General features: G+C 60.5%; 2 protein-coding genes across 2 annotated transcripts; both read right to left on the reverse strand.

Annotated features, from left to right (window-relative positions):
* Positions 1-8,107: 8,107 nt before the first annotated feature.
* LOC126232501 (uncharacterized) lies at positions 8,108-8,887 on the reverse strand. Its single transcript, XM_049942750.1, has one exon. The coding sequence runs from the start codon at positions 8,885-8,887 to the stop codon at positions 8,108-8,110; it is 780 nt and encodes a 259-aa protein (XP_049798707.1).
* A 12,325-nt stretch (positions 8,888-21,212) lies between these two features.
* On the reverse strand, positions 21,213-21,992 carry LOC126232502 (uncharacterized). The gene has a single exon (XM_049942751.1). It carries the CDS (start codon positions 21,990-21,992, stop codon positions 21,213-21,215), a length of 780 nt encoding a protein of 259 aa, XP_049798708.1.
* Between the last annotated feature and the right edge of the window lie 707 nt (positions 21,993-22,699).

Below are 22,699 nucleotides of genomic sequence, written 5' to 3' on the forward strand. Positions count from 1 at the left end.
AATAATGGCAGATCAGGCGGCTACGAACGAGACTGCTGCGGCACCCGCCGCCACCGGCACGACGAAGAAGGCCAAGTCTGCGGCGTCTGCGAAGAAGCCGCGCGCCAAGCCTGCGCACCCGCGCACCTCTGAGATGGTGACGGCCGCCATCAAGAGTCTGAAGGAGCGCGGCGGCTCGTCGCTGCAGGCGATCAAGAAGTACATTGCCGCGCACTACAAGCTGGACGCGGAGAAGCTGGCGCCCTTTATCAAGAAGTACCTCAAGTCGGCCGTCGTGGCTGGCGAGCTGGTGCAGACGAAGGGGAAGGGCGCGTCCGGCTCTTTCAAGCTTGCCGGCGCCGGCGGCGGGGCGGCCGAGGGCGGCAAGGCCCGTGCCGGCGGTGCGAAGAAGAAGCGCGCCGCTCCGGCCAGCAAGGAGAAGAAGGGCGCCCGTGCGGCCGGCGCAAAGAAGGCTGGTGGCGTGAAGGCGGCGACCGGTCGGAAGGCGGGCGCCGCCAAGAAGGCGTCTGCGGCGTCGGCGGCTCCCGCGGGTGCGAAGAAGGCGGCTGCGGCCAAGCCGGCCAAGGCCAAGTCGCCGTCGAAGGCGAAGAAGGCCGCGAAGGTTCCGACGAAGAAGCCGAAGGCGCCGCGCCCGAAGAAGGCGACGACGCCGTCTAAGGCGAAGGCTTCGCCCAAGAAGAAGAAGTGAAGTTAAAGTAAAGAAAGGAAAGGGGAAGGAAGGGAAGGGCTGGCGCTTGACCCCGTCGTCCCCCACCCCCCTCCCCCGCGTCGTCTAGTGGCGCGCGATGGCACGGCTGCGCGCGGCCCAAAACGGCCCTTCTCAGGGCCATCAGAGGACGTCGGGAAGGCGTTGATTGTCGTGCTTGGCGCGTTGTGTTGTCTTGTTTGGGTGGCCGTGCGTGCATGCGCCGGGGTGTGTGTGTGTGTGTGTGTGTGTGTGTGTGGGGTTGGTTGGTGTTTGTGTGGCGTTTCTGTATGACCCTTGTGGGTACTGTGTGCGTGCCGTGGTGGTTGGATTGTGGGGCCGGTGGCGGTAGGCGGCGGCGCGCGGTAGCGGAGCGGTTGTGGCCGTTTTGTTTTGTGTTTTGTATTTTGTGCGGCGGCCGACGGTTGGTTTCTCATGTTTCTGGAGACTCTGTTTGTTTGCTTGCTTTGCGGATGGCGCGTCTTGTTTGTTATGTGTGTGTCCTCTCTGTGTGAAAGGGGGACGGGGACGTTGAGACGTGGAAGTGGCCGGCGGGAATTGGGAAGGCGCGGTGGCGCCTCGGAGACGGCGGCGGCCAGCCACCCGTGGTGACGTCGTCCGGCTGTTTGTTTGTGTGTATTTGAAGGGGTGGGGTGGGATGACGTCGATTGTGATTGTTGGCGAGAGCGGCTGTGTACGGGAGGGAGGGTGGGGAATTGTGGTGGTTGTTTTAACGGGGCTAGAGAGAGAGGCTGGGCGGCAAGACCGACAAAAGTTTTGCTCGCGACGGAGAGATGTTAGTGGCCCTGAAAAGGGCCGTTTTTTTTGTGTTGCGCGCGTGCGGTGCCGTGCCGCGGCTAAGCGGTTTAGGCGCGCTCGCCGCGGATGCGGCGCGCGAGCTGGATGTCCTTGGGCATGATGGTGACGCGCTTGGCGTGGATTGCGCACAGGTTGGTGTCTTCGAAGAGGCCGACGAGGTAGGCCTCGCTGGCCTCCTGCAGGGCCATGACTGCGGAGCTCTGGAAGCGCAGGTCGGTCTTGAAGTCCTGGGCGATCTCGCGCACTAGGCGCTGGAACGGCAGCTTGCGGATGAGCAGCTCTGTGCTCTTCTGGTAGCGCCTGATTTCTCGCAGGGCGACGGTGCCCGGCCTGTAGCGGTGGGGCTTCTTGACGCCGCCGGTGGCGGGCGCGCTCTTCCTCGCCGCCTTGGTGGCGAGCTGTTTGCGCGGCGCCTTTCCGCCGGTGGACTTGCGGGCCGTTTGCTTTGTGCGGGCCATAGCGGTTAGCGGTGCGTGCGGTAGCGAAGCGTCCGGTGCTGCCTTGACAACGGGCCCGCGCGGGCCCGTGCTGCGCTTATATGCCCTCGGTGCGCGTGGTGGGGGGAGGGCGGGCCAGAGTCTATATAGGGGGGCGGCGCGCGCTCACGGCGCACCGTAGCCGACTCGCTAGCGCCGGGTGAGGAGCTGCCGCTTGTGCTTTTTTTGTTGCTTGAGGAGGAGGAAGAATGACAGGCCGCGGCAAGGGAGGAAAGGGGCTGGGCAAGGGTGGCGCCAAGCGGCACCGCAAGGTGTTGCGCGACAACATCCAGGGCATCACGAAGCCCGCCATCCGCCGCCTGGCTCGCAGGGGCGGCGTGAAGCGCATCTCTGGTCTGATCTACGAGGAGACCCGCGGAGTGCTGAAGGTGTTCCTGGAGAACGTGATCCGCGACGCGGTGACGTACACTGAGCACGCCAAGCGCAAGACTGTGACGGCCATGGACGTGGTGTACGCCCTGAAGAGGCAGGGGCGCACCCTGTACGGTTTCGGCGGTTAGGCAGGCAGCCGGTGTGCTGTGCTGTGGCCTTCCCGCGGCCGTGCCGTTGCCCGTGCTTGGTGGGAGAGACGAAAAACGGCCCTTTTCAGGGCCACCACACTGTTCGGAAATTGAAAAGTGCGAAAGGGTCTGTGTTGCCTGCCTGCCTCTGTGTGTGTGTGTTTGTTGTTGTTGTTGTTGTTGTTGTGCGCCTCTGTTGCTTTGCGTGCGTGCGTTCCGTTTGGAGTTTCGACGTGACGTGTGTGATGATGGATGCGGGAGGGCGCGGCTGAGTCCGGTGTGTGCGTGGTTTGTTTGTGGCGCGGGCCGGATCATCGATCGGATCAGCTGTTTGGTTTGGTTTGGTTTGTCCTGTGCCTGTGTGTTTGGAGAGCGCGCGCGGCGGCCCGCGTGTCGTCCGTCGTCGGGCCGTTACGCGCTCTTTTAATTATGAACATATTAACAATGATCACATCACATTATTGGTGTATTGATGTCGTTGTCGTTGTTTGGAACGCGACTGTGCGTGCGTGGAGGGGTGCAGAAAAAATGTGTGTGTGTTCGGCCACACGGGCTGTGGACAAGATGGCGGACGTGCGCCGGCGCTGTGGACGTTGTTGTAAAGTGCGGCGAGGACGACGGAAACTTTGCTTTGGACGTAGGTTTGTGTGGTGGCCCTGAAAAGGGCCGATTGTTGTGAGGCGAGCCGGCAAGGCAAAGGCGCGTTTGCGTTTGCGTGCAGGGAGCACGCAAGCGCAGCGCCGCGGTCCCTGTTTAGGCCTTCTTCTCGGTCTTCTTTGGCAGCAGGACGGCCTGGATGTTGGGCAGGACACCACCCTGTGCGATGGTGACGCCCGACAAGAGCTTGTTGAGCTCCTCGTCGTTGCGGATGGCGAGCTGCAGGTGGCGCGGGATGATGCGCGTCTTCTTGTTGTCGCGGGCCGCGTTTCCGGCCAGCTCGAGCACCTCAGCCGCGAGGTACTCCATGACGGCGGCGAGGTAGACGGGCGCCCCGGCGCCGACGCGCTCGGCGTAGTTTCCCTTGCGCAGGAGGCGGTGGATTCTGCCGACCGGGAACTGGAGCCCAGCCCTGCTTGAGCGGGACTTTGACTTGCCCTTGACTTTGCCTCCCTTTCCGCGTCCGGACATGGCGTTTGGCTAGTGGCGTAAGCGCTAAACACGTAACCGTAACGGTGCGAGCCGCAGCGAGTCGAGCAGCGGAGTGCGTGCGTGTGCCGGCGGCGGCGGGGTGGGGGTCCCTTTATGGGCTCGGGTGCGGCGGCCGGTTGCGCGCGCGCCCCATTGGTCGGCGGCCGCAACAGGGCGAGCTGGTAAAGGTGCGGTGTTGCGGTAGCGGCGGGTGCCACTGTGTGGGGAGACGCTGACTAGAGCGGAGCGCTTGCTGCCTGTTGTTGTACGTTCGAGATGCCGCCCAAGACTAGCGGGAAGGCCGCCAAGAAGGCCGGCAAGGCGCAGAAGAACATTTCGAAGGGCGACAAGAAGAAGAAGCGCAAGAGGAAGGAGAGCTATGCCATCTACATCTACAAGGTGCTGAAGCAGGTGCACCCCGACACGGGCATCTCGTCGAAGGCGATGAGCATCATGAACAGCTTCGTGAACGACATTTTCGAGCGCATTGCGGCCGAGGCGTCTCGCCTGGCGCACTACAACAAGCGCTCGACCATCACGTCCCGCGAGATCCAGACGGCTGTGCGGCTCTTGCTGCCTGGCGAGCTGGCCAAGCACGCCGTGAGCGAGGGCACGAAGGCGGTGACCAAGTACACGAGCTCCAAGTAAGGAGGAGGTTGTTACTTCGGCTCTTGGAAGGAAGGAAGGAAGGAAGGAAGGAAGGAAGGAAGGAAGGAAGCTCCCTCCGTTGCGAGAGCGGCAAAACGGCCCTTTTCAGGGCCACCAAATTGCCTTTGCGGGAAGAGCGGAATTGTTTGTGTGTGTGTGAGTGAGTGAGTGAGTGAGTGAGTGAGTGAGAGGGGCGGCATAGCTACCCGGTTTGGTTGGTTGCGAGGCAGCTGGTGGTGCTGCTGTGCCGTGGTGGTGTGGTCTCGAATGTGGTTGTGGTTGTGGTTACTGGGGTACGGCCGCGAGGGTTTGGTTGCCGCCGGTGTGACGTGGAATGCGTGCACGAGTCTTGGCGTGGTTGTTTGTCGACACACAGATAGATCGATAGGAGGTGTTGGTGCTGTCTGTGGCGCTGATTCATGTCTTTGTCTCCGTCTGCCCGGTTAGTCACGTGACTGCAATTGAAAGTCCTCGCGATTGATTGATTGTTGGATGTCACCGTTACGGCCGTCTGTTGTCACATCATACATGATGGCGAGGGTGAAATGTTGTGTTGCCGTCGACTATTCCCTTTGCTGTACGGCGCGTTGGTGTGTGTGTGTTGGTGACGTTTTAAATGGACGTGTCGTACTATCATCCATTACGAAGTCGCCAAGAAATGTACGGGCGGGTGGGGTAGGCGACACGCACGGTGGTGTACCTATTTGGCCCTTGATTTGATGATAGCCGTTTCTGCAGTTTGACTGATGATTGATTGGACTGTTGTGCGCACGCACGTCATTCACGGTGCACGTGTGTTCGGTTGAGTACAGTAAGCGTGAGGCTAGACGACGACGGTCGTTGTTTGTTGTTATGGGCGTACACGCGTTTCGTTGGTCTGTGTCCCCCGGTGTGAAATGGCAGGTGTGTCGGTGATGTGATCCGATCCGGCGGCTCTGAGTAACTGTCAATATCGGCGCGGTACACCGGCGTCATGGCAACGTGTCGGTGTTCACACCAGTCGCACTGTGGCACCGTCGGCGCCGCGAACGGTGACGAAAGGCTGACCTTTGATCGGTCGAGTGTCGTGTCTGGGCAGAACGTGTGGAATGAGCAAAACTGTTGGGGACGGAAACAATGGTGGAGGAGGGGAACGGAAAGTAATAAAACAAACAAAATGGAGAAGCAATCACCGGAAAACGAAGCAGGGAAAAACGGAGAGGCGCTGTCTATAGCAACGGAACGTTCCCGTGCATTGCAGCCGCACTGAAAGGCGTTTACGGCGCGGCTGCAGGTGTCGGCCGTGGTGACGGCTGAATTGCATTGCCTTCCCGGATGAAACGTTCGCCGACATGGCTCGGAGGAGGAATCTATGAGAATGCGTTGCCCTTGCCTGCCGTTTCGTGTGCCCTCCTGTTGTGTACGCTGTTGTTGTCCGGTGTAGCGAAGGGTGTGTATGTAGGGGTGTGTGTGTGTTTAGTGGGGAATTGGAAGGTCGATAGCTGCCGTCACGGTCAAGATAACGCAGTCAAAGGTGTCGCGAAAAAGTGTGTTAGCCGTGGTTGGTTGGTTCGTGTGTTTTAAAGAGAATGGACGAGAGAGAGAAAGTAGGTGGAGAGTGCGTTGCGTGTTGCCTAACTGCGTCCGCGAATATGGCAGTAGTTGGTGGTGGGCGTGCCCTTGCATGTGGCCCGGAAGGCGTGTCCGTTTCGCGGTAGTGGCACCGCTGCTGGCATATTCGGGAGATGGGAGGGGCGCGAAAGGAGAAAGGAGACGCGGAGGCTTTTAAAGACGGGGAGGGCGCGTGTGGGTGGCTCGCGCTGCGCTCGGCGGTTGTGTTTGTGCAACAAATGTGTTGCCGGGAGGGGACCGTTGTTGTGGTGCGGTTGTAGCCTCAGACGCGGCCGGCAGTGAACGTGAGACGACGGATGCGGGCCGGGGCGGCGCATGTCGCCGGTGCCATGCCTTTTAAGAGCCGCGTGGTCGGGGGTGTGCGCACCGTGTGTCGTGTTGCGAGACAGCATCATTTGTGCTGCGTGGCGTGGCGTGGCGTGGGGGCGAGGAGAGCGAGCCGCGCGGTGTGCTTGTGCGCCGGAGAATGGCACACTGCGCCTGCCCGTTGAGGAGGCCGATGGCCGTGGTGTGGTGGAAATGGAGCGCGTCGGACGTGCACCAATGAGAAAGAGAAACAAAGCGGCGACAACGAACGAAAGGGGGAGGGAGGCCATTGTGTCACATGCGGCGGTGGGAGGAAAAAAAAAAAAACAAACAAACAAACAAACAAGAAACGAAGACGTAAGAAAGAGGAGAAACAACAAAGAGAATGAGTCGTGCGTTCGCGAGGGGGGGTGCGCGTGTAACTCCGGTACGCGCAGTGCCGGAGCCCAACGGCTGTGTCGTCGACGCCAGTGCTTGTCGGCCGAATGGGTGCGGGAATAGAGGCAGCGTCGGCACGGAGAAGCAAGCAAGAAGGAAGGACGCACGCGCGCTGCGGCGTTTGGCGCGGTTTGCGGCTGGCGCCTTTGGTGGCAACGGCCGGGACAAGCAGCGGTGTATGGTGGTGTGCGGGGCGGACAGGGGCGGCGGCGGTGGTGGACTGGGAGGAGGCGAGGCGGCGCCGACGGTGGCGTGTGGTACGGCGAAAACGGGACGGACGGACGGCGGATGTTGGAGAGGCGCCGCGCACGCAGACACATGGAAGGAAGGAAGGAACGAACGCAAGGGAACAAATGGAGGGGGCGAATGTGGAGATGCGGGCAGGCGGTGGTGTTTGTGGGCATGTGGTGGGGAGAAGGGCGGGGGCGGGAGGACAGAGGCGAGGCGACTGCGTGCTTGCTCGCTCGCTCGCGTGTCTTTTGTTTTTGTGTTTGTTTTTCCATCGTTTGGTCGCCTTGGAGCCTGTCGGTCCCGTCCGTGTGTGGCCACGCTTCGGGTGCGTGTATGTTTGTACGTTTCGTTTGTTCGTCTTCTGCAGCAGAGGCGGTGCGCGGCAGTGGGAACGCCTGCCTGGCGGCTGGGACGGCCAGCAAATGCGGTTGGATGGGCGGCCACAGCACCGCACCTGTGCCCAAGGAGGCGACGCTGGCGGCGGGGCCCCCTCGGATGCGGCCGGCTGGGGGCTGTGTGCGCTGCCGCTGCCGCTGCCGCCGCCGCCGCCGCCGCCGCCGCCGCCGCCGCCGCCGCCGCCGCCGCCGCCGCCGCCGCCGGTGCTGGTGCTGGTGCTGGTGCAGCAGCAACAACGACGAACAACGAGTAAGCAAGAAGAGGACGAAGCGGATGGCTGGTGGGTGAGTGCATTTATTTAGGCGGTCGACAAGGCAGTGCGTGATGTGGCGTTGTGACGGGGGTTTGCTCACGTGGCCTCGTTTGTGTTGATGCGCAGGAAGATGAGATGCGGGCAGACGCAGACGCGTACAGAGAGACGAGCCCGGTCTGCAGCAGGATGTGTGGCGCGGCGCGCCGAGTGCAGAGCAGCGCGCGCCGCCTGGGCCGGGCTGGGCCCGCCCGGCGGCGGGCCGCGCTGTTGTCGCGGACGTGAGCGCCCCCTGGCGGGTGGTCGGAGGCGGCGCGGTGGACGTGTGTCCGGTTGGCCAGTGCACATTGCGAGTGGCTGGCTGGCGGTCGGCGGCGAGACGGGAGAGGAGGTATGTGTCGCGGGCGCCTTTGCTGCGCTGCGTCGTTGCGTGCCTGGGCGTGCGCCTGTCGACTGTGTGTGACTGTGTTGGGCGTTGTGCCACGTACGTGTGTGCTCGGCCGAAGGCGTCGGAAGAAAAAGAGAGAGAGAGACGGGCGGGAAAGTGGGTCGGTGTGCGTGCGTCGCCCGTGATGCGATGATGTCGCGTCATGTCATGTCATGTCTTTGCGAAACGGCTGCCGAGAGGTGTGTGGTGGCGAGCGGGAATGTGCGTTTGGTGGTTGCCGGCCGGCCGGCAGTTGTTGGTGGTTCCTCCTGTGTGGTTGTTTGTGCTGCTTTGATGGCAACGTGGAAGGACGCCGGTTTTTCCGTGCCTTGCGTGTGGTTGTGTCGACGGTGACTGGTTGGGGGTGTGCGCCGATGCACGTGCCATGTTGTTATGTTTGGGTCGTGAGTGTGTTTTTGGCTGTGTTGTTGTGTACGGGAAGGGGGAGAGAGGAGGAGGCGGCGGCGGCGGCGGCGGCGGCGGGGGTGATAGTGCGTGCAGTAGTGCCGTTGCGACGGGCGTCGGGTGGAGCCGTGCGTAGTGGCGGAAAGGTGTAGGTTGCGGGAAGCGAGCCCGTCGCGTGTCGTCGTCGACGACGGGGTCGCGTGCGCTGTGAATCGAGAGTGGCGGGAAAGGGGCAGCGTGCCGCTGTGTCGTGGTCGTTAGCAGAGGCCTGTGTGCCTGTCCGTTTGTTTTCTGTCGGACGCTTGGTGCGAGGTGTTTGTTTTGTTTTGTTGCCGCCGCCGCGGTTGTTTTTGTTTGTCGGCTGTGCTGTGTCGGTGGGTCGGCGAGCTGTTTTGCGGTGCGTGAATGTGTTGGTGCAAAAGTGGCGGCGGCGTCATGGCTGCGACCGCGACGAGCCGCGGGCGCGCCATTGATGATGTTGAACACAGAGCGGCTGTGTGCAATGGGAGGCCTTGTGTACGGGTAGCGGTGTTGTCGTACGTGCATCCGGCCCGGTGCGGAAAGCGCCGTTGCGGTTGCGGGTTGCCTCTGGTCGCGACGTGTGGTGCTCGGCTTTGTGGGTTTTTTTGGTGCCCCTTTGGCCGGTGGGTGGTGTTTGTTGTTTTGTGTGTGTGTGTGTGTGTGTGTGTGTGGTCGGTCTCTTTGGCGCTCGGTATATATCTGCCTCCTGCTCGGTCTTGTTGTCGACGTCGTCTGTAGTTTTTTGCGGCTTGCCGACGACCGACCGACCGAACTACTACCTACCTGTGACAGCTACGTGTGGCGCCCGAAGGTGAACGTAACGTGACCTCGGCGCCCTTAGCCTAACCTAAGATGTCCGGCCGTAAGGTAGGTGCGGCCACCTGACGCCTCACGTCCGAACGCTTAACCTAACTTTGACGCCTAACCTAACTTTAACCCTTAACCTAACCCACGTCCACCTAACGTAACCTAACCTAACCCAAGCGACGCCAACCCTAACCTAAGGTGTTGTACACTGCGAATGTCGAAGGCATGTTATAGTCTTAGGTGGAGAGCACTACACGCAACAAGCGGCTACACGGGTAGCAGGGGTTGTGTGGCGTGGGCTGGGCGGTTTTGTTAGGTTAGATGGCCTTGGGCAAGTACAGAAAGGGGGCAACAGCAGCCTCAACGGGTGCGGGGACCAAGCAGCAATCGGTATCGTTTGTTAATTGTCAACTGTCGAAGCTGCGTTGGTACAGTACCGGAACCGCAAGCGCTGACAGAGAAAGCACCGAAGCTCTGCAATCGTGATAAGGTACAGAAAGCTGGCTGACGCCAGGGATAAATTCTGCCGAAATTGTCACAAAGGTACAGACGGTGTTTTAGAAAGGCTCGATTGCATGCAACCGGTGGTGGTGTGTTCGTCGCTGTTTGAGTAGTAGTTTTGATCCTGTAGTGAAGTAGAGGTGGATGGTTCCTGTGAAATATTGTGGGTGGAGGTTACACCCAACAACCGAGCTAGGTTTAATAATAATTGGCTCCTTTGACCGACCTCCCGACGCAGCAGCATTAGTGGCAGAACAACGGAGAGACGGATTTTGGAAACACATTTCACATACATTTTCCTCAGCATGTTAGGGTCTTAGGTGGAGATTTCAATTTACCCGATATAGACTGGGACACTCAGATGATGTTCAGGACGGGTGGTAGGGGGACAGAGAGCATCGAGTGACATTATACTGAGTGCACTGTCCGAAAATCACCTCGAGCAAAATGAACAGAGAACCGACTCGTGGAGATAACATCGTGGACCTACGGATGACAAACAGACCCGAACGTGTTTCGACTCTGTATGTGCAGAACAGGGACGCAGTGATCATAAGGCCGTTGCAGGGAGGACGGTGTATCTATCTGTTTTGGCTAGCAAGAGTAATAGAAGGCAGATTTGCAGACGACCCGACAGATGAAAAGGCAAATGCCTGTTCCGACACTGACAATGTTGAGTGTTCATGGAGAAAGTGCAAGGCAATGGTAAAAATGCGTTTTTAGACAGGTACGTGCCGAGTGTCGAACTGTGAGGGATGGGAAAAAAAACCCACCGTGGTATACTACAACAACAACGTTAGGAAACTGTTGCGAAAGCAAAGAGAGCTTCACCCAAAGTTTAAACGCAGCCAAAACCTCCGAGACAAACAGAAGCTAAACGATGTCCAAAGTGTGAGCGTAAGGAGGGCTATGCGTGAAGCGTTCAGTGAATTCGAAAGTAGAACAAACCCTATGTACCGACGTTGACAGAAAATGCTAGGACGTTCCGGTCTTGCGTTGAATCAGTAAGTGGCTCGAAACAGCATATCCAGACACTCCGGCATGGTGATGGCATTGAAACAGAGGATGACACGCGTAAAGCTGTGAAATACCTAAACACCTGTTTCCAAAGCTGTTTCACAGAGGACGGACCGCACTGCAGTTCCGTCTCTAAATGCTCGCACGAACGAGAAACCGGCTGACATCGAAATAAGTGTCCAAGGAGGAATGGGAAAGTCCGCCGGACCCGACGGGATTACCAATTCGCGATTCCTACACAGGGTACGCGAAACAACCTGCCCCCCTTCTAACAGCCGTGTACCGCAAGTCTCTGGAGAGGAAGGGAGGGTTCCAAATGATTGGAAAAGAGCACAGGTAGTCCCAGTCGTCGAGCAGATGCGCAAAAACCATAGACCCATATCTCTGACGTCGATGTGTTGTAGAACATGTTGTTTGCTCGAGTATCATGTCGTTTGTGGAAACTCCAGAGTCTACTATGTAGGAATCCATGTTGGATTCCGGAAACAGCGATCGTGTGTGAGACCCCCAGCTCGCTTTATTTGCGCATGAGACCCAGAAAATATGAGATACAGGCTCCCAGGTGGATGCCATTGTCGTTGACGTCCGGAAGGCGTTCGATACAGCTCCGCACCGTCGCCTGATAAACGACGTAAGAGTCTACAGAATATCAGACCAACTGTGTGGCTGGATTGACGAGATGTTAGCAGACGGAACACAGCATGTTGTTATCAATGGAGAGACAGACGTCTACAGACGTTAAAGTAACCCCTGGCGTGCCACGGGGGAGTGTTATGGGACCATTGCTTTTCACAATTCATATCATATAAATGAGCTAGTAGATAGTGCCGGACGTTCCATGCGTCGTTTCGCGGATGATGTGCTGTATGTAGTATACAGAGAGGTTGCAGGACGATCGGCAGCGGATAGGCACCCGGTGCAGGGAGTGGCAACTGTCCCCTTAACATAGACAAATGTGATGTATTGCGAATATACAGAAAGAAGGATCGTTTATTGTATGATTGATTATATGATAGCGGGACAAACACTGGTAGCTGTGACGTCTGTAAAATATGTATCTGGGAGTATGCGTGCGGAATGATTTGGAAGTGGAATGATGATCAGATAAAAGTAATTGTTGGTAAGGCGGGTACCAGGTTGAGATGCACTGGGAGAATGCTTAGCAAAAATGTAGTCCATCAACAAAGGAGGTGGCTTACAAAAACACGCGTTCGACCGACCCATACGTGAGTGTTGCCCACCAGTGTGGGATGCGTAGCAGGTCGGGTTGACGGAGGAGATAGAGAAAGGTCCAACGTTTCGTCACAGGGTTATGTGGTAACCGTGATAGTTAAGTGGCAGACTCTGCAAGGGAGGCGCTCTCTGCATCGCGGTGTAGCTTGCTCGCCAGGTTTTCGAGAGGGTGCGTTTCCGGATGAGGTATCGAATATATTGCTTCCCCGTACGTATATACCTCCCGAGGAGATCCCGAATGTAGTAAAAGTAGAGAGATTCGAGCGCGCACGGAGGCTTTCAGACAGTCGTTGTTCCCGCGAACCATACGCGACTGGAACGGCAAAGGGAGGCAATGACGACAGTGGCACGTAACGTAAAAAGTGCCCTCCGCCACACACCGTTGGGTGGCTTGCGGCGTATAAATGTAGGAGGTCGGCTGTCGTGTGTGCTTGGAGGCAGATTCGGTGTGTCTGTAGTTGCGGACGGCGGTCAGCCCCCCTCGCGTAAGCGGCGAGGGGCGGCGGCGCTCGGTTGGCCGGTGCCGATGTTGCGCAGGCGGCGCCCGTTTTGTTTGCGGCGGGCAATTTTGTGAGAAAGGGGCGCGAATGTTGGCGGGCGAGGTGGCCCGACGGCTGCGGGCCGATCGGGAAACGGTGGGAGGGCGATGGGGCGGCGGAGGTGCGTTTGCACGGCCGGCATCGCCGCACGCCTCCGCTTGTGTGGCTGTGGCGGCGGCCGCGCTGGCCGGGCTGGCGCGGCGACGGTGTGGCACTTTTGCCGAAGGTTTGGCCATTGTGGCGGGTCGTCGGCTGGGGCTGTGGGGGCGGCATGTGGGCGGGGGCGGCGATTCTCGGCGGGCCGAGCCAGGCTGTAGCGCGCGGTAGCTGCAGTTTGGCCGTGGTTTGCGGCGCTGCCGTGGCGACTGGTTGGCGACTGTGGTGTGGCCGTGTGTAGCCCCATCCTCGGTGGTTTGAACGGCGCGGGTGGTTGCGGCGCAGGTTTGGGGCTGGTCCGCACAGGCTGTCGGACGTTGGGCGGTAGCAAGCGCGGGAGGCGCGGCGCGGCGGCGCGCAGAGTGGCGGCCGCTCTCTCGGCCGTCCGCGCCCGCCCGCGACACTGGCTGGGCCTGGCGGCGCGGCGGCTATTCTCTGCCGCCGTGCTTGCCGCCTGCCGCTCTCGCTCTCGCTCTCGTGTGTGTACGCGCGTCGTCGAAATAATGGCAGATCAGGCGGCTACGAACGAGACTGCTGCGGCACCCGCCGCCACCGGCACGACGAAGAAGGCCAAGTCTGCGGCGTCTGCGAAGAAGCCGCGCGCCAAGCCTGCGCACCCGCGCACCTCTGAGATGGTGACGGCCGCCATCAAGAGTCTGAAGGAGCGCGGCGGCTCGTCGCTGCAGGCGATCAAGAAGTACATTGCCGCGCACTACAAGCTGGACGCGGAGAAGCTGGCGCCCTTTATCAAGAAGTACCTCAAGTCGGCCGTCGTGGCTGGCGAGCTGGTGCAGACGAAGGGGAAGGGCGCGTCCGGCTCTTTCAAGCTTGCCGGCGCCGGCGGCGGGGCGGCCGAGGGCGGCAAGGCCCGTGCCGGCGGTGCGAAGAAGAAGCGCGCCGCTCCGGCCAGCAAGGAGAAGAAGGGCGCCCGTGCGGCCGGCGCAAAGAAGGCTGGTGGCGTGAAGGCGGCGACCGGTCGGAAGGCGGGCGCCGCCAAGAAGGCGTCTGCGGCGTCGGCGGCTCCCGCGGGTGCGAAGAAGGCGGCTGCGGCCAAGCCGGCCAAGGCCAAGTCGCCGTCGAAGGCGAAGAAGGCCGCGAAGGTTCCGACGAAGAAGCCGAAGGCGCCGCGCCCGAAGAAGGCGACGACGCCGTCTAAGGCGAAGGCTTCGCCCAAGAAGAAGAAGTGAAGTTAAAGTAAAGAAAGGAAAGGGGAAGGAAGGGAAGGGCTGGCGCTTGACCCCGTCGTCCCCCACCCCCCTCCCCCGCGTCGTCTAGTGGCGCGCGATGGCACGGCTGCGCGCGGCCCAAAACGGCCCTTCTCAGGGCCATCAGAGGACGTCGGGAAGGCGTTGATTGTCGTGCTTGGCGCGTTGTGTTGTCTTGTTTGGGTGGCCGTGCGTGCATGCGCCGGGGTGTGTGTGTGTGTGTGTGTGTGTGTGTGTGGGGTTGGTTGGTGTTTGTGTGGCGTTTCTGTATGACCCTTGTGGGTACTGTGTGCGTGCCGTGGTGGTTGGATTGTGGGGCCGGTGGCGGTAGGCGGCGGCGCGCGGTAGCGGAGCGGTTGTGGCCGTTTTGTTTTGTGTTTTGTATTTTGTGCGGCGGCCGACGGTTGGTTTCTCATGTTTCTGGAGACTCTGTTTGTTTGCTTGCTTTGCGGATGGCGCGTCTTGTTTGTTATGTGTGTGTCCTCTCTGTGTGAAAGGGGGACGGGGACGTTGAGACGTGGAAGTGGCCGGCGGGAATTGGGAAGGCGCGGTGGCGCCTCGGAGACGGCGGCGGCCAGCCACCCGTGGTGACGTCGTCCGGCTGTTTGTTTGTGTGTATTTGAAGGGGTGGGGTGGGATGACGTCGATTGTGATTGTTGGCGAGAGCGGCTGTGTACGGGAGGGAGGGTGGGGAATTGTGGTGGTTGTTTTAACGGGGCTAGAGAGAGAGGCTGGGCGGCAAGACCGACAAAAGTTTTGCTCGCGACGGAGAGATGTTAGTGGCCCTGAAAAGGGCCGTTTTTTTTGTGTTGCGCGCGTGCGGTGCCGTGCCGCGGCTAAGCGGTTTAGGCGCGCTCGCCGCGGATGCGGCGCGCGAGCTGGATGTCCTTGGGCATGATGGTGACGCGCTTGGCGTGGATTGCGCACAGGTTGGTGTCTTCGAAGAGGCCGACGAGGTAGGCCTCGCTGGCCTCCTGCAGGGCCATGACTGCGGAGCTCTGGAAGCGCAGGTCGGTCTTGAAGTCCTGGGCGATCTCGCGCACTAGGCGCTGGAACGGCAGCTTGCGGATGAGCAGCTCTGTGCTCTTCTGGTAGCGCCTGATTTCTCGCAGGGCGACGGTGCCCGGCCTGTAGCGGTGGGGCTTCTTGACGCCGCCGGTGGCGGGCGCGCTCTTCCTCGCCGCCTTGGTGGCGAGCTGTTTGCGCGGCGCCTTTCCGCCGGTGGACTTGCGGGCCGTTTGCTTTGTGCGGGCCATAGCGGTTAGCGGTGCGTGCGGTAGCGAAGCGTCCGGTGCTGCCTTGACAACGGGCCCGCGCGGGCCCGTGCTGCGCTTATATGCCCTCGGTGCGCGTGGTGGGGGGAGGGCGGGCCAGAGTCTATATAGGGGGGCGGCGCGCGCTCACGGCGCACCGTAGCCGACTCGCTAGCGCCGGGTGAGGAGCTGCCGCTTGTGCTTTTTTTGTTGCTTGAGGAGGAGGAAGAATGACAGGCCGCGGCAAGGGAGGAAAGGGGCTGGGCAAGGGTGGCGCCAAGCGGCACCGCAAGGTGTTGCGCGACAACATCCAGGGCATCACGAAGCCCGCCATCCGCCGCCTGGCTCGCAGGGGCGGCGTGAAGCGCATCTCTGGTCTGATCTACGAGGAGACCCGCGGAGTGCTGAAGGTGTTCCTGGAGAACGTGATCCGCGACGCGGTGACGTACACTGAGCACGCCAAGCGCAAGACTGTGACGGCCATGGACGTGGTGTACGCCCTGAAGAGGCAGGGGCGCACCCTGTACGGTTTCGGCGGTTAGGCAGGCAGCCGGTGTGCTGTGCTGTGGCCTTCCCGCGGCCGTGCCGTTGCCCGTGCTTGGTGGGAGAGACGAAAAACGGCCCTTTTCAGGGCCACCACACTGTTCGGAAATTGAAAAGTGCGAAAGGGTCTGTGTTGCCTGCCTGCCTCTGTGTGTGTGTGTTTGTTGTTGTTGTTGTTGTTGTTGTGCGCCTCTGTTGCTTTGCGTGCGTGCGTTCCGTTTGGAGTTTCGACGTGACGTGTGTGATGATGGATGCGGGAGGGCGCGGCTGAGTCCGGTGTGTGCGTGGTTTGTTTGTGGCGCGGGCCGGATCATCGATCGGATCAGCTGTTTGGTTTGGTTTGGTTTGTCCTGTGCCTGTGTGTTTGGAGAGCGCGCGCGGCGGCCCGCGTGTCGTCCGTCGTCGGGCCGTTACGCGCTCTTTTAATTATGAACATATTAACAATGATCACATCACATTATTGGTGTATTGATGTCGTTGTCGTTGTTTGGAACGCGACTGTGCGTGCGTGGAGGGGTGCAGAAAAAATGTGTGTGTGTTCGGCCACACGGGCTGTGGACAAGATGGCGGACGTGCGCCGGCGCTGTGGACGTTGTTGTAAAGTGCGGCGAGGACGACGGAAACTTTGCTTTGGACGTAGGTTTGTGTGGTGGCCCTGAAAAGGGCCGATTGTTGTGAGGCGAGCCGGCAAGGCAAAGGCGCGTTTGCGTTTGCGTGCAGGGAGCACGCAAGCGCAGCGCCGCGGTCCCTGTTTAGGCCTTCTTCTCGGTCTTCTTTGGCAGCAGGACGGCCTGGATGTTGGGCAGGACACCACCCTGTGCGATGGTGACGCCCGACAAGAGCTTGTTGAGCTCCTCGTCGTTGCGGATGGCGAGCTGCAGGTGGCGCGGGATGATGCGCGTCTTCTTGTTGTCGCGGGCCGCGTTTCCGGCCAGCTCGAGCACCTCAGCCGCGAGGTACTCCATGACGGCGGCGAGGTAGACGGGCGCCCCGGCGCCGACGCGCTCGGCGTAGTTTCCCTTGCGCAGGAGGCGGTGGATTCTGCCGACCGGGAACTGGAGCCCAGCCCTGCTTGAGCGGGACTTTGACTTGCCCTTGACTTTGCCTCCCTTTCCGCGTCCGGACATGGCGTTTGGCTAGTGGCGTAAGCGCTAAACACGTAACCGTAACGGTGCGAGCCGCAGCGAGTCGAGCAGCGGAGTGCGTGCGTGTGCCGGCGGCGGCGGGGTGGGGGTCCCTTTATGGGCTCGGGTGCGGCGGCCGGTTGCGCGCGCGCCCCATTGGTCGGCGGCCGCAACAGGGCGAGCTGGTAAAGGTGCGGTGTTGCGGTAGCGGCGGGTGCCACTGTGTGGGGAGACGCTGACTAGAGCGGAGCGCTTGCTGCCTGTTGTTGTACGTTCGAGATGCCGCCCAAGACTAGCGGGAAGGCCGCCAAGAAGGCCGGCAAGGCGCAGAAGAACATTTCGAAGGGCGACAAGAAGAAGAAGCGCAAGAGGAAGGAGAGCTATGCCATCTACATCTACAAGGTGCTGAAGCAGGTGCACCCCGACACGGGCATCTCGTCGAAGGCGATGAGCATCATGAACAGCTTCGTGAACGACATTTTCGAGCGCATTGCGGCCGAGGCGTCTCGCCTGGCGCACTACAACAAGCGCTCGACCATCACGTCCCGCGAGATCCAGACGGCTGTGCGGCTCTTGCTGCCTGGCGAGCTGGCCAAGCACGCCGTGAGCGAGGGCACGAAGGCGGTGACCAAGTACACGAGCTCCAAGTAAGGAGGAGGTTGTTACTTCGGCTCTTGGAAGGAAGGAAGGAAGGAAGGAAGGAAGGAAGGAAGGAAGGAAGCTCCCTCCGTTGCGAGAGCGGCAAAACGGCCCTTTTCAGGGCCACCAAATTGCCTTTGCGGGAAGAGCGGAATTGTTTGTGTGTGTGTGAGTGAGTGAGTGAGTGAGAGGGGCGGCATAGCTACCCGGTTTGGTTGGTTGCGAGGCAGCTGGTGGTGCTGCTGTGCCGTGGTGGTGTGGTCTCGAATGTGGTTGTGGTTGTGGTTACTGGGGTACGGCCGCGAGGGTTTGGTTGCCGCCGGTGTGACGTGGAATGCGTGCACGAGTCTTGGCGTGGTTGTTTGTCGACACACAGATAGATCGATAGGAGGTGTTGGTGCTGTCTGTGGCGCTGATTCATGTCTTTGTCTCCGTCTGCCCGGTTAGTCACGTGACTGCAATTGAAAGTCCTCGCGATTGATTGATTGTTGGATGTCACCGTTACGGCCGTCTGTTGTCACATCATACATGATGGCGAGGGTGAAATGTTGTGTTGCCGTCGACTATTCCCTTTGCTGTACGGCGCGTTGGTGTGTGTGTGTTGGTGACGTTTTAAATGGACGTGTCGTACTATCATCCATTACGAAGTCGCCAAGAAATGTACGGGCGGGTGGGGTAGGCGACACGCACGGTGGTGTACCTATTTGGCCCTTGATTTGATGATAGCCGTTTCTGCAGTTTGACTGATGATTGATTGGACTGTTGTGCGCACGCACGTCATTCACGGTGCACGTGTGTTCGGTTGAGTACAGTAAGCGTGAGGCTAGACGACGACGGTCGTTGTTTGTTGTTATGGGCGTACACGCGTTTCGTTGGTCTGTGTCCCCCGGTGTGAAATGGCAGGTGTGTCGGTGATGTGATCCGATCCGGCGGCTCTGAGTAACTGTCAATATCGGCGCGGTACACCGGCGTCATGGCAACGTGTCGGTGTTCACACCAGTCGCACTGTGGCACCGTCGGCGCCGCGAACGGTGACGAAAGGCTGACCTTTGATCGGTCGAGTGTCGTGTCTGGGCAGAACGTGTGGAATGAGCAAAACTGTTGGGGACGGAAACAATGGTGGAGGAGGGGAACGGAAAGTAATAAAACAAACAAAATGGAGAAGCAATCACCGGAAAACGAAGCAGGGAAAAACGGAGAGGCGCTGTCTATAGCAACGGAACGTTCCCGTGCATTGCAGCCGCACTGAAAGGCGTTTACGGCGCGGCTGCAGGTGTCGGCCGTGGTGACGGCTGAATTGCATTGCCTTCCCGGATGAAACGTTCGCCGACATGGCTCGGAGGAGGAATCTATGAGAATGCGTTGCCCTTGCCTGCCGTTTCGTGTGCCCTCCTGTTGTGTACGCTGTTGTTGTCCGGTGTAGCGAAGGGTGTGTATGTAGGGGTGTGTGTGTGTTTAGTGGGGAATTGGAAGGTCGATAGCTGCCGTCACGGTCAAGATAACGCAGTCAAAGGTGTCGCGAAAAAGTGTGTTAGCCGTGGTTGGTTGGTTCGTGTGTTTTAAAGAGAATGGACGAGAGAGAGAAAGTAGGTGGAGAGTGCGTTGCGTGTTGCCTAACTGCGTCCGCGAATATGGCAGTAGTTGGTGGTGGGCGTGCCCTTGCATGTGGCCCGGAAGGCGTGTCCGTTTCGCGGTAGTGGCACCGCTGCTGGCATATTCGGGAGATGGGAGGGGCGCGAAAGGAGAAAGGAGACGCGGAGGCTTTTAAAGACGGGGAGGGCGCGTGTGGGTGGCTCGCGCTGCGCTCGGCGGTTGTGTTTGTGCAACAAATGTGTTGCCGGGAGGGGACCGTTGTTGTGGTGCGGTTGTAGCCTCAGACGCGGCCGGCAGTGAACGTGAGACGACGGATGCGGGCCGGGGCGGCGCATGTCGCCGGTGCCATGCCTTTTAAGAGCCGCGTGGTCGGGGGTGTGCGCACCGTGTGTCGTGTTGCGAGACAGCATCATTTGTGCTGCGTGGCGTGGCGTGGCGTGGGGGCGAGGAGAGCGAGCCGCGCGGTGTGCTTGTGCGCCGGAGAATGGCACACTGCGCCTGCCCGTTGAGGAGGCCGATGGCCGTGGTGTGGTGGAAATGGAGCGCGTCGGACGTGCACCAATGAGAAAGAGAAACAAAGCGGCGACAACGAACGAAAGGGGGAGGGAGGCCATTGTGTCACATGCGGCGGTGGGAGGAAAAAAAAAAAAACAAACAAACAAACAAACAAGAAACGAAGACGTAAGAAAGAGGAGAAACAACAAAGAGAATGAGTCGTGCGTTCGCGAGGGGGGGTGCGCGTGTAACTCCGGTACGCGCAGTGCCGGAGCCCAACGGCTGTGTCGTCGACGCCAGTGCTTGTCGGCCGAATGGGTGCGGGAATAGAGGCAGCGTCGGCACGGAGAAGCAAGCAAGAAGGAAGGACGCACGCGCGCTGCGGCGTTTGGCGCGGTTTGCGGCTGGCGCCTTTGGTGGCAACGGCCGGGACAAGCAGCGGTGTATGGTGGTGTGCGGGGCGGACAGGGGCGGCGGCGGTGGTGGACTGGGAGGAGGCGAGGCGGCGCCGACGGTGGCGTGTGGTACGGCGAAAACGGGACGGACGGACGGCGGATGTTGGAGAGGCGCCGCGCACGCAGACACATGGAAGGAAGGAAGGAACGAACGCAAGGGAACAAATGGAGGGGGCGAATGTGGAGATGCGGGCAGGCGGTGGTGTTTGTGGGCATGTGGTGGGGAGAAGGGCGGGGGCGGGAGGACAGAGGCGAGGCGACTGCGTGCTTGCTCGCTCGCTCGCGTGTCTTTTGTTTTTGTGTTTGTTTTTCCATCGTTTGGTCGCCTTGGAGCCTGTCGGTCCCGTCCGTGTGTGGCCACGCTTCGGGTGCGTGTATGTTTGTACGTTTCGTTTGTTCGTCTTCTGCAGCAGAGGCGGTGCGCGGCAGTGGGAACGCCTGCCTGGCGGCTGGGACGGCCAGCAAATGCGGTTGGATGGGCGGCCACAGCACCGCACCTGTGCCCAAGGAGGCGACGCTGGCGGCGGGGCCCCCTCGGATGCGGCCGGCTGGGGGCTGTGTGCGCTGCCGCTGCCGCTGCCGCCGCCGCCGCCGCCGCCGCCGCCGCCGCCGCCGCCGCCGCCGCCGCCGCCGCCGCCGCCGCCGGTGCTGGTGCTGGTGCTGGTGCAGCAGCAACAACGACGAACAACGAGTAAGCAAGAAGAGGACGAAGCGGATGGCTGGTGGGTGAGTGCATTTATTTAGGCGGTCGACAAGGCAGTGCGTGATGTGGCGTTGTGACGGGGGTTTGCTCACGTGGCCTCGTTTGTGTTGATGCGCAGGAAGATGAGATGCGGGCAGACGCAGACGCGTACAGAGAGACGAGCCCGGTCTGCAGCAGGATGTGTGGCGCGGCGCGCCGAGTGCAGAGCAGCGCGCGCCGCCTGGGCCGGGCTGGGCCCGCCCGGCGGCGGGCCGCGCTGTTGTCGCGGACGTGAGCGCCCCCTGGCGGGTGGTCGGAGGCGGCGCGGTGGACGTGTGTCCGGTTGGCCAGTGCACATTGCGAGTGGCTGGCTGGCGGTCGGCGGCGAGACGGGAGAGGAGGTATGTGTCGCGGGCGCCTTTGCTGCGCTGCGTCGTTGCGTGCCTGGGCGTGCGCCTGTCGACTGTGTGTGACTGTGTTGGGCGTTGTGCCACGTACGTGTGTGCTCGGCCGAAGGCGTCGGAAGAAAAAGAGAGAGAGAGACGGGCGGGAAAGTGGGTCGGTGTGCGTGCGTCGCCCGTGATGCGATGATGTCGCGTCATGTCATGTCATGTCTTTGCGAAACGGCTGCCGAGAGGTGTGTGGTGGCGAGCGGGAATGTGCGTTTGGTGGTTGCCGGCCGGCCGGCAGTTGTTGGTGGTTCCTCCTGTGTGGTTGTTTGTGCTGCTTTGATGGCAACGTGGAAGGACGCCGGTTTTTCCGTGCCTTGCGTGTGGTTGTGTCGACGGTGACTGGTTGGGGGTGTGCGCCGATGCACGTGCCATGTTGTTATGTTTGGGTCGTGAGTGTGTTTTTGGCTGTGTTGTTGTGTACGGGAAGGGGGAGAGAGGAGGAGGCGGCGGCGGCGGCGGCGGCGGCGGGGGTGATAGTGCGTGCAGTAGTGCCGTTGCGACGGGCGTCGGGTGGAGCCGTGCGTAGTGGCGGAAAGGTGTAGGTTGCGGGAAGCGAGCCCGTCGCGTGTCGTCGTCGACGACGGGGTCGCGTGCGCTGTGAATCGAGAGTGGCGGGAAAGGGGCAGCGTGCCGCTGTGTCGTGGTCGTTAGCAGAGGCCTGTGTGCCTGTCCGTTTGTTTTCTGTCGGACGCTTGGTGCGAGGTGTTTGTTTTGTTTTGTTGCCGCCGCCGCGGTTGTTTTTGTTTGTCGGCTGTGCTGTGTCGGTGGGTCGGCGAGCTGTTTTGCGGTGCGTGAATGTGTTGGTGCAAAAGTGGCGGCGGCGTCATGGCTGCGACCGCGACGAGCCGCGGGCGCGCCATTGATGATGTTGAACACAGAGCGGCTGTGTGCAATGGGAGGCCTTGTGTACGGGTAGCGGTGTTGTCGTACGTGCATCCGGCCCGGTGCGGAAAGCGCCGTTGCGGTTGCGGGTTGCCTCTGGTCGCGACGTGTGGTGCTCGGCTTTGTGGGTTTTTTTGGTGCCCCTTTGGCCGGTGGGTGGTGTTTGTTGTTTTGTGTGTGTGTGTGTGTGTGTGTGTGTGTGGTCGGTCTCTTTGGCGCTCGGTATATATCTGCCTCCTGCTCGGTCTTGTTGTCGACGTCGTCTGTAGTTTTTTGCGGCTTGCCGACGACCGACCGACCGAACTACTACCTACCTGTGACAGCTACGTGTGGCGCCCGAAGGTGAACGTAACGTGACCTCGGCGCCCTTAGCCTAACCTAAGATGTCCGGCCGTAAGGTAGGTGCGGCCACCTGACGCCTCACGTCCGAACGCTTAACCTAACTTTGACGCCTAACCTAACTTTAACCCTTAACCTAACCCACGTCCACCTAACGTAACCTAACCTAACCCAAGCGACGCCAACCCTAACCTAAGGTGTTGTACACTGCGAATGTCGAAGGCATGTTATAGTCTTAGGTGGAGAGCACTACACGCAACAAGCGGCTACACGGGTAGCAGGGGTTGTGTGGCGTGGGCTGGGCGGTTTTGTTAGGTTAGATGGCCTTGGGCAAGTACAGAAAGGGGGCAACAGCAGCCTCAACGGGTGCGGGGACCAAGCAGCAATCGGTATCGTTTGTTAATTGTCAACTGTCGAAGCTG

Source organism: Schistocerca nitens, unplaced genomic scaffold (assembly GCF_023898315.1).
Source record: "Schistocerca nitens isolate TAMUIC-IGC-003100 unplaced genomic scaffold, iqSchNite1.1 HiC_scaffold_519, whole genome shotgun sequence".
Classification (NCBI taxonomy): Eukaryota; Metazoa; Arthropoda; class Insecta; order Orthoptera; family Acrididae; genus Schistocerca; species Schistocerca nitens.

Coding starts and splice junctions, on each gene's coding strand:
- LOC126232501 (XM_049942750.1), bottom strand. CDS start 8,887: ATGCACGTACGACAACACCGCTACCCGTACACAAGGCCTCCCATTGCA.
- LOC126232502 (XM_049942751.1), bottom strand. CDS start 21,992: ATGCACGTACGACAACACCGCTACCCGTACACAAGGCCTCCCATTGCA.